The following is a 15,108-nucleotide window of genomic DNA, read 5'->3' as shown; positions in this document are numbered from 1 at the left end:
AAGGGTGATGGCATCGGTGGATAAGATCTGCTTCACACGTAAAAAAATCGGCCGATCACCGATGTCCCAAAAGGAAATCGGCACTGATAAATTGGCTGGACAATAAATTGGTGCACCCGTAGTACCAATACAGATATTAATATCAGATTTGTGCATCTCTTGTCGAAATGACGGATGGTCTTCATATTCTTCCGTCACCGTTTTAAAACATCCGGTCAAAGATGGAAAAATTCCGATATTGCGACTCCTGGGTAGAAGTAAGAAATAATGTCACCATTATATGGTGAGTCAGCTATTCATAGATGTACATTTACTTGTGTAATATTTGCAATAAACTCACAGTTAAGCATTAGGGCAAAAAATAAAAAATAATGCAGGAATCTGTTGATTTTGCTTTAATTTTCACGATCGTGGAATTGTGAAACACTGGAGGGACTGATCAGTATAATCGGTTCTTGACAATTATCTTGATCATCTTCAAAATGATCAAAGTTCACATCTCAATGCACCTCAAATAAATTTCATTAATGACGATGACTTTATTAACAGTTCCAAATAGCATCCAGCTTGACCAAGAGCCTTCAGGTGGATGCTTGTAAACTAACCAAGGTGATTTAGGATTTTATTTGTAGGCCTCAGGTGATTTTGAGCATACATGGAGAACGACAAAAGAATGGCTTCTGCAGAAGAAAATTACAGTTTTACTGGTAGTTACTATCCTTAGCAGTATGTAGATGTAGTTCTGATCCTGGTCTGGTGAGAATGAGCTGTGGCTCATCAATCAATCTGTTTCCAATAAAACAAGAACTGTCTGTTTCTGTACAGGGCAATAAAGAGCAACCTATGTGTGTCATACCTGTGATTACTTCCTATAAAGAAGAGGAACAGCTCGTCCAGTCATCCTCAAAGGTAAGCACCTGGCCATGCTGGTCAGGTGCCTGCTTTTTCTGATTAAAATCAAGTTATTAACATTTGAAGGAAATGTTCTTATGTCTTAAACCAGTAAATGGCCCAAAAATAATTAGAGATTTGCTGTTCTGATGTTAATCTGTATTGTTCCCAATTTTGAAAAATATTCTAGATCGGATATCTGTGACAATGTTCCTGATCCAAAAGGACAGATCTACTCAGTCTAATTAAAGATTTTGTGGTCTGAGAGACATCATGCTTTATTTATTTTACTTTAACAGTTCTATTCCTTATTGTTCTGACCGAATAAATTAAAGTTGTGTTGTTTTTCCATGTTTGACCAAGCTTGTGAAGCTATTGTATTAAAATGTGCTGTAGTGGTGGAGAATTATCAAATAAATTTGTAGTTCAGTACATTTGTCTGTATTTTTAAAAACAAAACATTTTTGTTTTTCTGGTATCTGATTGGTGTTGAACGATATTAACCTCAGATATTGAAAGGAAAAAAAGTAAAACTGTATATTATAAAAATAATATTTATGTTATATATTTATTTACATTCTCTATCCTTTCCAGTTAGTCATGCTTACTTGATTATAAAATGCTTAAGTATGTACATTCAGATGATGTTGGTTTAAGATTAACTTGTAGTTGAGAGATTGAGAAATTGAAGCAGAAATAATAATCCATGGCTTTTCCTGCCTCTGTTAGCCTGTAGTGAAGCTGTTGTACAACAGAAGCAACAACAAGTACTCCTATACCAGGTGAGAACACTTTCTGACATAGATCAGTTCTTATAGAACAGCCAGTATACTGGACTGATTATGACATACATGCGTACATACTGGTCTTGGGAAACAAAGTAAACAAGGTATATAAACTCACCATTTATATGGGTTTGCTTCTGTCTCCTTAGCAACTCGGACGATAACCTGCTGAAGAACATCGAGCTGTTTGACAGGCTGTCCCTCAGCTTCAACAGCCGTGTCCTCTTCTTTAAAGACGTGATCGGAGACGAGATCTGCTGCTGGTCCTTCTATGGTCAGGGTCGCAAGCTGGCGGAGGTCTGCTGCACCTCCATCGTCTACGCCACAGAGAAGAAGCAGACCAAGGTGAATGTTAGAGATAGCAGGGTTTGGGGGTGTAAAAGGTTCACACTAATTATGTCATATGTTGAAAATAGGATATTTCAGTAGAAGAAAGCAATGGGGATTTTTCTTCTTTTTCTTTTTTAAGGGATACCTGGCAATGATGAGCAGCAGCATAAAACAAAATGGTTACAAACATTGCATATAAATAACATCCACAAAAACTATCCATGCACTAAACCTAAAAAAAAGTTTTAACACTTACTAGACTCAATTAGTTTATGATTTATTTTTATGTTTCCATTTTAAGTTTTATACCAAAAACATATTATGATATATATTATCGCCACCCATCACAATAGATATCGTGAAATGAATTTCAGGCCATATCACACATCCCTATTCATAAGTATAAGCAGGTCCTATCACAGGAAAGTAAGCATTAACATAAGCTTTTATCATGTCAGCTAACTGCTTTGGTCTGCAGTAGCAAGACATGAGGTTATTAAAGACCAGATCTGTATGTGTTGAGATGGAAACAAAAGCTAGAGTTATACAGGGGCTGTTCAAATTGAGATAACCAGGCTGCCAGGCAAACAGTGCAGGATATATCACTTAATGTCAAGAAAAATGGCATCAGCTGTCATGTCATTTTGGGTCAAGTGTGAGTGTAAATACTGACAGAACAAGTTGGATGTTATCTTATTGCTGTCAGTTATTAAGATTTGGGACAAAAACATCCAGGTTGGGAGCTTCCTAGTTATATTTTAAATCATGCTGGGTAAACGGTTGTAAAAATGTACAATTAAATTTCTATGGGGTGTTGAATAAGTTCTACATTGTCTGTGAAAGGTGGAGTTCCCTGAAGCTCGCATCTATGAGGAAACTCTGAACACTTTACTTTATGAGACCTTGCCACTTCCAGACAACTACCTGCTGGAGGCCACCCGGCGAAGCTACATTAATTGTGGTTCTCTAAGTGAGGAAGAGGAAGGGCCTGGGGGGACGGAGCTACGCGAGCGCGTCCGCAGAATCCACATCAAACGGTACAGCACGTATGATGACCGCCCACTGGGACACTGAGACTCAAACCCACCGTGCTGCTACTTTTATTCCAGCAGGACAGTTAGTCCTTAGTTCCTTGACAAGATGACGAGCAGGTTGTGAGCTCAATGTAACTGCTTCCTCATGTCAACTTCTGCACTTTGTCCTTCATTATCAAAGACTCTACAGCAATTACTCTATAATTTCTCAGACTATGGCTTTTATTTCATGTAAAGGATGAAAAATCTCACTATTATGTATTATTGCATCTGTTACATTACATCAGCAGGAAAGCATATATTTTAAATGTTTTTTTTTTTAAACACAGTAACACAATAAGTGGCGGTTTCTGATATGGGCAACATGGGCCGCCGCACAGAGGATCTGAAAGTCAAACTGAACTTTAACCCCCCTCCCCACCCATCAGCAACTTCATTGAGGAGGGGACCACAAAAGGCAGTTCGCCAAACAGACTAGGACTGCCTCTGGACACAATTAAACATGTCCCAGTTAATCCTGTGCCTTTAATACACTATAATGCTGCTCAAGATACTGCCTTATACTAGTTATGAATATTAAAACTCTTTTTTTTATCTCACAAAGTGTCTCATTTCTCTAATTTACCATTGAAAAGTCCTTATTCAACTTATTCCTTATTCAAGGACCAGACGTTTAATCCTGTATGACTTCTGGTAAAGAATTAAAATGTTGAATTGTTGTGTGAGCTCCCAGAAATCCTGACCTTCTGTTGGATTGATGAAGTACTAAAATATTTCACTAATTGTGCAACTTCCACCATAGAAATGATCTCAGTGACTGAGCCGAGTGTTTGCGTACCTGCTTATTCTGCTTATTTATGACCTTTTTGGCTATTCTCACCATTGTTAGGACAGATGGGCCTTATACATGTCTTCCAAATTTAAAGTGCATCTGAGATCAGACACTGATATTGGGTGAGAAAATTAAGATGTAAGCCATATTTATTCCAAAGTTGTTCTCAGGTGGTATCAGGTTTTTGTGCGTCCCTCTCAAGTTCTTCCACAACAAACTTAGTCATCCATGCTTTTATGCACCTCATCTTGTTTGCTGATATGCAGTTTCCTTGGAACAAGAAGTAGGGCATCCAGAAAATCCCCACAAAGTTGGAGTAACAAATTATCCAAGTTGTGGCGTGTTGAAACATTAAACTCCTTTCAGCCCTAAGTGCTTAAGTGGAAGGCAACTGAACTTCTTTTGTTTCTTGAAGACCTCAGTAAAGTTGCCCCACTGTCTTCGAATCTAACAAAATTGATGTCAAACGTTTGTGCGGCAAAACTTTGTTTGTGCCATTTTCATTTTAAATATATTGATAAATGTTTCCAGATGTCATGAAAGGTCAAACCTCCCAAAAAAACTGCTGTTTTATTGCAGCCATTTAATAAAATCAAAAATGTTCATGTTATTTCTCATGAATGAACTCAGCATTCCATCTTGACAGAAAAAACAGAAATAGAATTTTTCGCAGTTATTTTAAAAGAAAAGCTGAAATATCACAGTCATATGTATTCAGACCCTTTGCTCAGTATTGAGTAGAAGCACCTTTTGATCTAGTACAGCCATGAGTCTTCTTGGGAATGATGCAACAACTTTTTCACACCTGGATTTGGGTATCGTCTGCCATTCTTGCTTGCAGATCCTATAAAGTTCTGTCAGGTTTGGATGGTGAACATTGGTGGAGCCATTTTCAGGTCTCTCCAGAGATGTTCAATTGGGTTTAGGTGAGAGCTCTGGATGGGCCAGAAAAGAATGGTTTCAGAGTTGTTCTGAAGTCACTCCTTTGTTATTTTAGCTGTGTGCTTCAGGTCATTGTCTTGTTGGAAGGTGAACCTTCGGCCCATTTGAGATCCTGAGCACTCTGGAAGAGGTTTTCTTCCAGGATCTCTCTGTACTCATCTTTGCTTCAAGTGCAACCAGTCGTCCTGTCCCTGCAGGTGAAAAACACCCACATAGCATGATGCTGCCATCAATCACCATGTTTCACTGCTGGGATTGTATTGGGCAGGTGATGAGAAGTGTCTGGTTTTCTTAGAATTAACACCAAAAAGTTCAATCTTCATCTCATCAGACCAGAGAATCTTATTTCTCAGTCTGTGAGTCTTTCATGTGTCTTTTGGTAAACTCTATGCAGGCTTTCACATGTCTGGCACTGAGGAGAGGATTTCATCCAGCCACTCCGCCATGAAGCCCTGACTGGAGTGATAGTTGACTTTGTGGAACTTTCTCCCATCTCCATCTCTGGAGCTCAGACACAGTGACCTTTGGCTTCTTCTTTACCTCTCTCACCAAGGCTTTTCTCCCACAATTGCTCAGTTAACTGGACAGCCAGGTCTAGGAAGAGTTCTGCTCATTCCAAACTTCTTCCATGTAGGGATTATGGAGGCCACTGTGCTCTTAGGAACCTTAAGTGTTGCATAATTTTTTTGGGAATCTTGGCCAGATCTGTGACTTGCCACAATTGTGTCTCTGTGCTCATTGGGCAGTTCTTTTCACTTAATGATTCTCATTTGCTCTTACATGAACTGTGAGGTCTTATATAGACAGGTGTGTGCCTTTCCTAATCAAGTCTAATCAGTTTAATTAAACACAGCTGGACTCCAATGAAGGAGTAGAACCATCTCAAGGAGGAGCAGAAGAAATGGACAGAATGTGAGTTAAATATGAGTGTCACAGCAAAGGGTCTGAATACTTATGATGATGTGATATTTCAGTTTTTCTTTAATAAATTTGCAAAAATTTCTACATTTCTGAGGTGTTTTCTGTCAAGATGGGTTGCTGTGTGTACATTCTTTAGAAATAATATGACCTTTTTTTGATTTTAGCAAATGGCTGCAATGAAATAAAGAGTGAAACATTTAAAGGGATTTAAATACTTTCTGTACCCACTATTATCTTTAAAATAGCAGCACAAACAAAAACCTTTTCTGCACAAAACATTACATATATATATATATATATATATATATATATATATATATAAAAAGAAGATGATTACTTTAATCTCATAATTCTGACTTGCATGTATATTTAAGTGCCATGAGGCTGAAAATGTTGCCCCATGGCAATCAATTCTGCCCTGGAACCACTTCAGGCCCAGCGTTTAGCTTGCTTTTGGACAAAAACAGAACTACACATTTTACACTTCTTACATTCCATTAAAAATTTTCTTCAAAGTATTTGTTTATTGAGGACATCTTACAACCTGATAAGAGCTAAAGACTGGAAGAAAGTTATTAAACTAAAAGGAAACATTTGCACTGTGGAAATTTGAGATTTCATTGGTGGATTTCTCACAACTTTTTACGTTGCCTTTAGGCTTTGTAAGTGTATAATAAAGGAATATGCAATTCATCTCAGCTATATCATGTGAAGGCAGATTTGGAAACCCTTCAGTATTCAGCCCTTTGCACCTGGAATAAAATAGTTTGATTGCAAAAGCTTTAAAGCACAGTTTGTGACATTTCTTTTTATGAGGAAAGGTGTTTATTCTTCAGCAACATTTATATTCAACTGATAGGTATTTTCTTAACCTACATACAAAAGAACCATAGACAACATTTATTAGTATTCAACCAAGCTTTTTGTAAAAGGAGAAGAAGCTGCTCACCGTGCATTCTGAAAACCTTCAGTTAGAGCAGTGTTTCTCAACCCTGGTCCTCACCGCCCCTCTGTCCTGCATGTTTTAGGTATTTCCCTTCTGGCACACACCTGAATTGTATCTCTGGGTGATTAACGGGCTTCCACAGTACTTGATGGTCATGCAGTCATTTGAATCAACTGTTCTGGGATAGAGGCACATCTAAAACATGCAAAGCAGGGGGGCGGTGAGGACCAGGGTTGAGAAACACTGAGGTAGAGCTTCACTTTTATTAGCAGGGATGGGAGTGATAAAAAAAGAAAAGCAAGTTTTGTCCTTGCACACAGTTCATCTAGTTCACGAGGGCCGGGAGAAGATGGATCATCCTGTTAGAGATAACTATGCTACAAAGACATTCTTGTAAGTGTGGGAAGACACAAGTTTCAACCTAGTATCAGCTCACACACGCACACACACACACACACACACACACAGTAGAAAGCTAAAGTCTTGAAATGGAAAAACAAACTAGTAATGTAAGAATGATAACGCATAATTCTAACATCAACCATCCATACCTATCTTGTCAGATCTACGTTTTCTTTAAATGGACTCATCGGTTGCAAGTGCATAATCAGGTCACATGGAGGCAGCAGCTGCAGGTTTGGTGACTCGGAGGAGATTTTTCTCCATCATGCATATGTGATGTCACCTATTTTGCAGCAGGCCAGCCCAGCTTCAGTGCAGACCCCAGATCAGTTAAACGTTTTGCTGGATAACAACGCTATGCTTTTAAAGAATTTTAATTAGCTCCATTTTCTTGGATTTGGCATGTCTGCGTGGAAAAAAACTATATTATTCCCCCAGCTTTCATTCCTACAGCAGAGCCGTAAACGGATAAAAAAAAATAACCTTATTGTTTAACTGAAACGGCAAACAACATTTCAGCGCCTTTCACGGTTTAACTGATCTGGAAACATCTTTCGCCGATGAGGAAGAAGTGACGGAAGAAAGGAAGGAGGAAGAAGCAGCTAAAAATAACTCGGAGGTTCTACAGGTTGCTGCGTTGGATGCTAAGGGGCTGGAGGTTGGGGCGGAGCGAAACGCTGGGAAGCTATCTCATTTTTTACCCTCTTTGTCTTCCTCCATTGATCAGTTTGGTGAGGAAGGCGGATCCTCTGACGTCAACGTCAAGCAGCTCGGATGCGTCAGAGTCCAGCTGAGCGAGGAAAGAAGGAAACGGGTAAAAAAAAAAAAAAAGAAATAAGGTTCTGGACGGGCAGGGCAAAGCGGACCAGTGCGGAGTGTCGGGTTCACTGAGCTGTTGAACGCACCGCGGACAGACTGACGGAGATGGAGGGCTGTACGGAGGAAGAACACAAGGAGAAATTATTATGGAACGTCAAACGGGAGGTAGGCGCTGTTGCTGCTGATGGACGGCCTTAAAACACATTCTTACATTCATATTCTATATTATTATTCGCTTTACTATCGCTTTAATTCGAAATCTTGGAGTTGCTGCATCAATTCTTAATTTTTTTTTTTTTTTTAAATATTCTGCATTTTCATGTAGTTTCGTACATGAAGACTTGTAGGTCCAGGGGCGCTGCCAGGAATCGTGGGCCCCCTGACAAAAAATTTGTTTGGGCCCCCTCCGCGGAGCTGCTGCTACCATTTTTTGAGTCTATTTGACCCATAAAAAGCGTCACAATTTTAAAGGCTTGCATCTGCCTTGCTTTCTTTGGTTCAATACTGATAATTAGCACAATATTTACTGTTCATGAATTTGACATCCAACAGTCCACATCCAGTGTGCAAGTAGGTTGTCTACATTTTTTCTATTAGTTTTAGATTACTGAAATGTCTCTCCCCATGAGCAACAGTCAAAAGCAACATGCAACTACACATAAAGCAATCCAGACTTCTCAAAAATGCTAGTAGTTGCATTTTATTCAAGCTGCAGTACATAACTTTAATAAAAAATATGTTTTCTCCATATTTGTTAAAGTTGTCACGTTGTCATAGCAGTTTGAGTCAGATAATCTGTGAAAACAATCTCCTCCATCTCCTACCTGAATTACTATTACTGGTTAAAGTAATGCACCGTTCTGACCAAAACAACCAATCAGAACTAGTAGGACACTCTTAGCGCTGTCAATTAGCCTCATTCACTCACTGCTAAATGTGCTAATGGTAGAGAAACAACCTATCATTACAAGAAACTTTTTATCTGCTGACATTGGTAGCTATGCTAACTAAACTGAGCATTCACAGTTTGAATCTGCACAGCTCTGTGCTATGCTAGCTGCAGCACGGCACAAATCGAGGTGGAAGAAGGATGAGCAGCACCACATGAGATTGTGATTGACAGCACTAAAACTCTCCTGCCACTGACTGGTTGTTTCTAGAGAACCTTGGGAGAAAGCAGAGGAAATAGATTTTTCACAGTTTACCTCTCATACCATACTGTCACAACATAATGACAGTTTTAAAAAATATGTGTAAAAAATATTTATATAAAAGTTACATACTGCAGCTTTAATTTCACTCAGGAGAGGATGGGTCAGGAGGGACGTGGGTTAGAGGTGCTGCTGACTGACTCATCTGTTCCAAGCAGGAATGAACCATTTCATGCAGATTCAGGGGAGTTCAGGGCAAAAACGGATGTGTGTTTTTTGGTCTCGGAGGGGTAACATTAAATTTTTACTGCCAAAAACAATCTTTGAAACTACAATATGATTAATTTTGTATTTGACAGGACCCCGATTTTTTTATTTTATGTCTGTGAACAAAATATAAATAAATTGTGGAGGGCCCCATGTTGGTCAAGGCCCCTAGAATCGTCATCACTTTTCACCCCTTTACTGCGTCCCTGTGTAGGTCTTGTAATGTCTATTAAATCTAAGAAAATCGAGCATAGCTGTAAGCAGTCCGTTTTGTTCTGATTTATTTATTATTTCATAATGTCCCCAAAAATATTTTAGGGAAATGTAAAACCATAACTTTTATTATACTGCATCTAAATAACATGGATTTACAACAGCAAAGAGATTAATGCCGACAATGCAAGTTTTCTTAAACAGAGGTGGATTTAGTTAAATTTTAACTCACTTGCAGCTCTCGTTTTTTCAGACAAAACCTTCCTTAATTCCGGTTCTAACCATTTTCTTCAAGATTGTCCTAAATTTATCTTTCAGCTTTCTTCATGTTTAAAGAAAGATGTGGCAGATATTGTCATTTCCTATCTCACACTGTCACCTGACAGATCATATTTTTGCTTCATGGCCTGCTGGTGTTTATTACTTCTTGCAATATGCCAACAAATAATGTAGGGTTGATCCAACATTACACTCAAATTCACCATTAAAGGTAGTAATAAACCTGTAAGGGGTACTGCTGGATTGTGAGATAGTAATATAAAGCAGCAGTCCAAACGTGGGCTCAGCAGACCCACCACATCATCTTCCTGCAGACATTTGGTCTCTAAAATACATTGATCATCCAAATTGGATTCAAATTTTACAACAATGTTTCCTGTTTGAAAAGTAATAAGGACAATTCAGACAACCTGCATAATGACCTCTTCAAAAAGTTCAGCTTCATATAGAGGAAATGTCCAGCACATATAAACAATTTAACCTGGTGAATACTGCAGGTTGTAAACCACACCCCTTTGGTTCTGCAATCCCAGCTGCATGCCTAGAAAGCACACAGAGCCCTTCGTATCTATGGACAGGGGCGCTGCCAGGAATCTTGGGCTCACTGACAAAAATTTAAATTGGGCCCCCCTCACGCAGCTGCTGTTACAATTTCTTGAGTCTATCTGACCCATCAAAAGCGTCACAATTTCAAAGGCTTGCAACTGCCTTGAATTCTTTTGTCCAGTACTGATAACTAGTACAATATTTACTGCTCATGGATTTTACATGCAAGAGTAAAATTCAGTATGCATACAATCTGCATACAGTATGCAAGTAGGTTGCTTAAATTTTTTCTATTAGTTTTAGATTACTGAAATGTCTCCCCATGAGCAACAGTCATAGGCAACATGCAAAATATACATGAAGCAATCCAGACTTCTCAAAAAATGCTATGCAGTTACATTTTATTCAAGCTGCAGTATGTAACTTTAATTTAAAAAAATGTCTCCATATTTGTTAAAGCTGTCACGATGTCGTAGCAGTTTGTTATGAGACAGATAATCTGTGAAAACAATCAATCTCCTCCACTTCATTCCTAAACTACTATTGCTAGCTAAAGTAATGCACCGTTCTGACCAAAACAACCAATCAGAACTAGTAGGACACTCTTAGCCCTGTCAAGTAGCCTCATTCACTCACTGCTAAATGTGCTAATGGTGGAGAAACAACCTATCATTACAAGAAACCGTTTATCTGCCATCACTGGTAGCTATGTTAACTAGACTAAGCATTTACAACAGGCTATGCCTGGCTACAGAATAGCCCAGAGCAAGGGGGAGGAAGGATGAGTCATATGAGATTGTGATTGACAGCACTAAAACTCTCCTGCCTCTGGTTGTTTTTAGATAGCACTGGGAGAAGGCAGATGAAATAGATTTTTCACAGATTATCTCTCATACCATACTGTCACAACATAGTGACAGTTTTAACAAATATGTGTAAAAAATATATTTTTTTATAAAAGTTACATACTGCAGCTTTAATTTCACTTAGGAGAGAACAGGTCAGGTGGGACGTGGATTAAAGCTGCTGCTGACTGACTCATCTGTTAAGTGGTAAAAGGTACAAGGGACAAGTTAAATATATGAATATGTTGGTAATTTTTTTTCCTTAATTCATTAAATGCTAGTGAAATGGGGGCAAACGGTAGTCTGTAGCTACGCTAACTATGCTAAATGGTTGATAATGTCAGTCTACTCACCTCTCTTGGAGAAAAACTGAGTTATAAATTAACACTCTTGCCTTTTTCTCTCTCTCCCTCTCTCTTTTTTTTTTGTTTTTGAAATCCTGATTTTCTAACTTTTCTTAGCAGCATAGTAACTGCCACAATCGTTCTTGTTTCCTACTCTCTGCTTCTACAGCGTCACTCTGAAGCGCTCCAAGCATTAACAAACCATTTAATCCAGATAGGGAGGTTCAGGGCAAATATGAATGTTTTTTGATCTGGGAGTGGGAACTTTTTACTGCTAAAAACAGTCTTCGAAAATACAATATGATGAATTTTGTAATTGACAGGGCCCAGATTTTTTAAATTTTTATTTCAAGGAACAAAAATAAATAAATTGTGGAGGGTCCCCAGTTGGTCAGGGTCCCTAGAATTGTCATTATTTTCCACCCTATACCAGCCCGTGTGTATATGTGTGTGTGTGTGTGTATATATATATATATATATATATATATATATATTTAACCATGTACACTGTTTAATATAATTATAAATTATTACATAGATGTTTGCAAGAAACGGCCACAAACCTTATTTCTTTGTTCCACAATGGCAGCTATAATTTTAGCATTTCCTCTCCTCCACATACTTCGTTGCCAGATGTGTAAAATTTACAAAAAGATGGAATTTAAATGTAAAAGTTGCACATATGTAATTACTCAAGAGAAGCTATTTACAATAATTTTTACAAAACTCTACACAACATCAATTCATTTATTAATAGATACATATAGATATTAATTACAGGATAGATGCACAAAGATTTCATTTCTAACACAGCTCCTTGCAGTCATGAGTATTCATCCAAGAAGTGTGACTTGCAGGAGCAGGGAGGCTCTGTACTGGATTGTCTCCTTTTGAATCAAGAGGTCCATGATAGGTTGACATTAGGCAGAAGATGTCCCACAGCTGATTGACTGAACCTGCCATGGACAGAGGAACAAGACCATCCCAGACGTGGTAGGTTGTTAGGTAGGCTACTATTGAGAAAGATGGACAACAAAACAAAAGGAGAAATTATGAATCACATCAGAATATGTAAATTATTTGGCAGATAGCACTTAAGTCAATATTTAAAATGCTTTTCGAAACAACAGTGTTGGAAAATGTCAGTGATTTTAGTGAAACATTTAACAATACAGCACTGACAGGCAGTGGTGTATATATTTCTTAACTGTGGCTAAAGCTGCTGCTAGCTGGTTTACTCTCCGATCGGAGGATGGGTCCTTTAAATACAGTTGGAGAATGATGAATTGACAATGATTAATAACGGCTATCTCACACTTAAATACTGTTTTATTAAAGTTAATACAGAAACTGAACCTCTAAACGATACAGCACTGACAGACAGCGGTGTATATATTTTCCCAGCTGTGGCTAAAGCTGCTGCTTGCTGGTTTACTCTCCGATCAGAGGCTGTTTATTTTATACATAATTAGAGAATGGTGGATTGACAATGACTAATAACGGCTATCTGACATTAAATGCTGCTGTTATTAACCTTACCTTTTATTATATCTGTAAGACAATGAGTATCCGTGAATTTCTCAGTCAGGTTTCCCGAGGCAAAATCACACCGGAAGTAAAGATGCACCTCTTCGAGTTATGGCGGCCATTGTCTGACGTCACTGTGAAAAGGGTCTATCAAGGCTACAGCGGACTGTAGCCAAAACTTGGCCACTAAAGCTAACACACGTTTTGTAGCTGCCTGCTATTTCAAAGCTGGGGATGTTAAAGATCCAGCGTCAGAAATGGGAAGACGGTGGTTAAGAGAGCTGTACGTGCTTCGTTCAGTGGAATAATTTGTTTGAGGAAAATAATGCGGGAGAAAATCCACTGCTACGGGAACAGGCTGAGAACAGAGGCAGCGATTCGGCACAAGGTAAGTCAATGTGTGTGTGTGTTGATGTTTGTGTTTGTATTATACGGAGTATGAAATTATTTTTAGGCAACTCCTTAGTTTTTGTTCATATGACAATTATAGATACATTTAATATGCAGTCGAAACGCCCCTCCGATACCGAGCACGGTAATTTAAGAACAGCCGAGGGCAGCAACGCTTCAGCACGAAGCTGAAGTTGGTTTCCAATTCTAGCATCCAATAGCTAAAGGGCGATTCCACTTAATTTTTCACTACTTTCCGCATCTTTAATCAACTCTAGTTTAAAAACTACTACACCTAGACACTTCAAACCTGGACTAGATTATTCTTCTCTAACAGCAGAATATTTAAAACCATGTTTGGGATTTGTGAAACCTTTTTCTGATTTGGGAAAACTCAATAAAGTTAGATTTTCACCATTTTTGGCACCTCTTTCATTACTAAAACGGCTCTAATTAAAAACCTACAACTCAGAGACACTTCAAACCTGGACTAGATTATTCTTCTTTAATAACAAAATATTTAAAACCATGTTTGGGATTTGTGAAACCTTTTTCTGATTTGTGAAAACTCAAAGTTCGATTTTCACCATTTTTGGCACCTCTTTCATTACTAAAACTGCTCTAATTAAAAACCTACAACTCAGAGACACTTCAAACCTGGACTAGATTATTCTTCTCTAATAGCAGAATATTTAAAACCATGTTTGTGATTTGTGAAACCTTTTTCTGATTTGTGAAAACGTATTAAAATTCGATTTTCACCATTTTTTGGCACCTCTTTCATGACTAAAACTGCTCTAATTAAAAAAGTACAACTCCTAGACACTTCAAACATGGACTAGGTTATTCTTCTCCAATAGCAGAATATATAAAACCAGGTTTGGGATTTGTGAAACCTTTTTCTGATTTGTGAAAACTCAATAAAGTTCGATTTTTCACCATTTTTGGCACCTCTTTCATTACTAAAACTGCTCTAATTAAAAAACTACAACTCAGAGACTCTTCAAACCTGGACTAGATTATTCTTCTCTAATAGCAGAATATTTAGAACCATGTTAGTGATTTGTGAAACCTTTTTCTGATTTGTGAAAACTCAAAGTTCGAAAATCAAAATTTTTTGGCATCTCTTTCATACTAGAACTGCTCTAATTAAAAACCTACAACTCAGAGACACTTCAAACCTGGACTAGATTATTCTTCTCTAATAGCAGAATATTTAAAACCATGTTTGGGATTTGTGAAACCTTTTTCTGATTTGTGAAAACTTATTAAAATTCGATTTTCACCATTTTTTGGCACCTCTTTCATGACTAAAACTGCTCTAATTAAAAAACTACAACTCCTAGACTCTTCAAACCTGGACTAGATTATTCTCCCTTTCAAGCAGAATATTTAAAACCATGTTTGGGATTTGTGAAACCTTTTTCTGATTTGTGAAACTTCAATAAATGTTGATTTTTCAAAGAGTTATTGTAGATGGTGATGGCTGTTGGAAGGACAGATCTTTTGCAGGGGTCTGTTAAGTGAAGTTTCACAAATCAGAAAAAGGTTTCACAAATCACAAACATGATTCTAAATATTCTACTATTAGAGCAGAATAATTTAGTCCAAGTTTGAAGAGTCTAGGTGTTGTAGATTTGGAAC

General features: G+C 38.0%; 1 protein-coding gene and 1 long non-coding RNA gene across 3 annotated transcripts in view; both read left to right on the top strand.

Annotated features, from left to right (window-relative positions):
• The window catches only part of tnfaip1 (tumor necrosis factor, alpha-induced protein 1 (endothelial)), a 19,419-nt gene extending 15,654 nt beyond the window's left edge, over positions 1-3,765 (top strand). The window contains exons 4-7 of one of the 2 annotated variants that reach the window (XM_007540824.2): positions 826-909; positions 1,621-1,673; positions 1,826-2,021; positions 2,850-3,765. In XM_007540824.2, the coding sequence (XP_007540886.1) occupies positions 826-909; positions 1,621-1,673; positions 1,826-2,021; positions 2,850-3,080 (564 nt within the window). In that variant the 3' untranslated portion in view covers positions 3,081-3,765. The remainder of the gene's footprint in view (positions 1-825; positions 910-1,620; positions 1,674-1,825; positions 2,022-2,849) is intronic. The other variant, XM_007540825.2, reaches the window with a different exon arrangement.
• An 8,913-nt stretch (positions 3,766-12,678) lies between these two features.
• LOC107834257 (uncharacterized) overlaps positions 12,679-15,108 on the top strand; it is a 28,614-nt gene continuing 26,184 nt past the window's right edge. Inside the window, exon 1 of the long non-coding RNA XR_001660045.1 lies at positions 12,679-13,462. This is a non-coding gene — a long non-coding RNA (uncharacterized LOC107834257). The remainder of the gene's footprint in view (positions 13,463-15,108) is intronic.

Source organism: Poecilia formosa, unplaced genomic scaffold, assembly GCF_000485575.1.
Source record: "Poecilia formosa unplaced genomic scaffold, Poecilia_formosa-5.1.2 Scaffold563, whole genome shotgun sequence".
Lineage (NCBI taxonomy): Eukaryota > Metazoa > Chordata > Actinopteri > Cyprinodontiformes > Poeciliidae > Poecilia > Poecilia formosa.
Note: the sequence above shows the minus strand (reverse complement) of the source record. Positions and strands in the feature narration are given on the sequence as shown.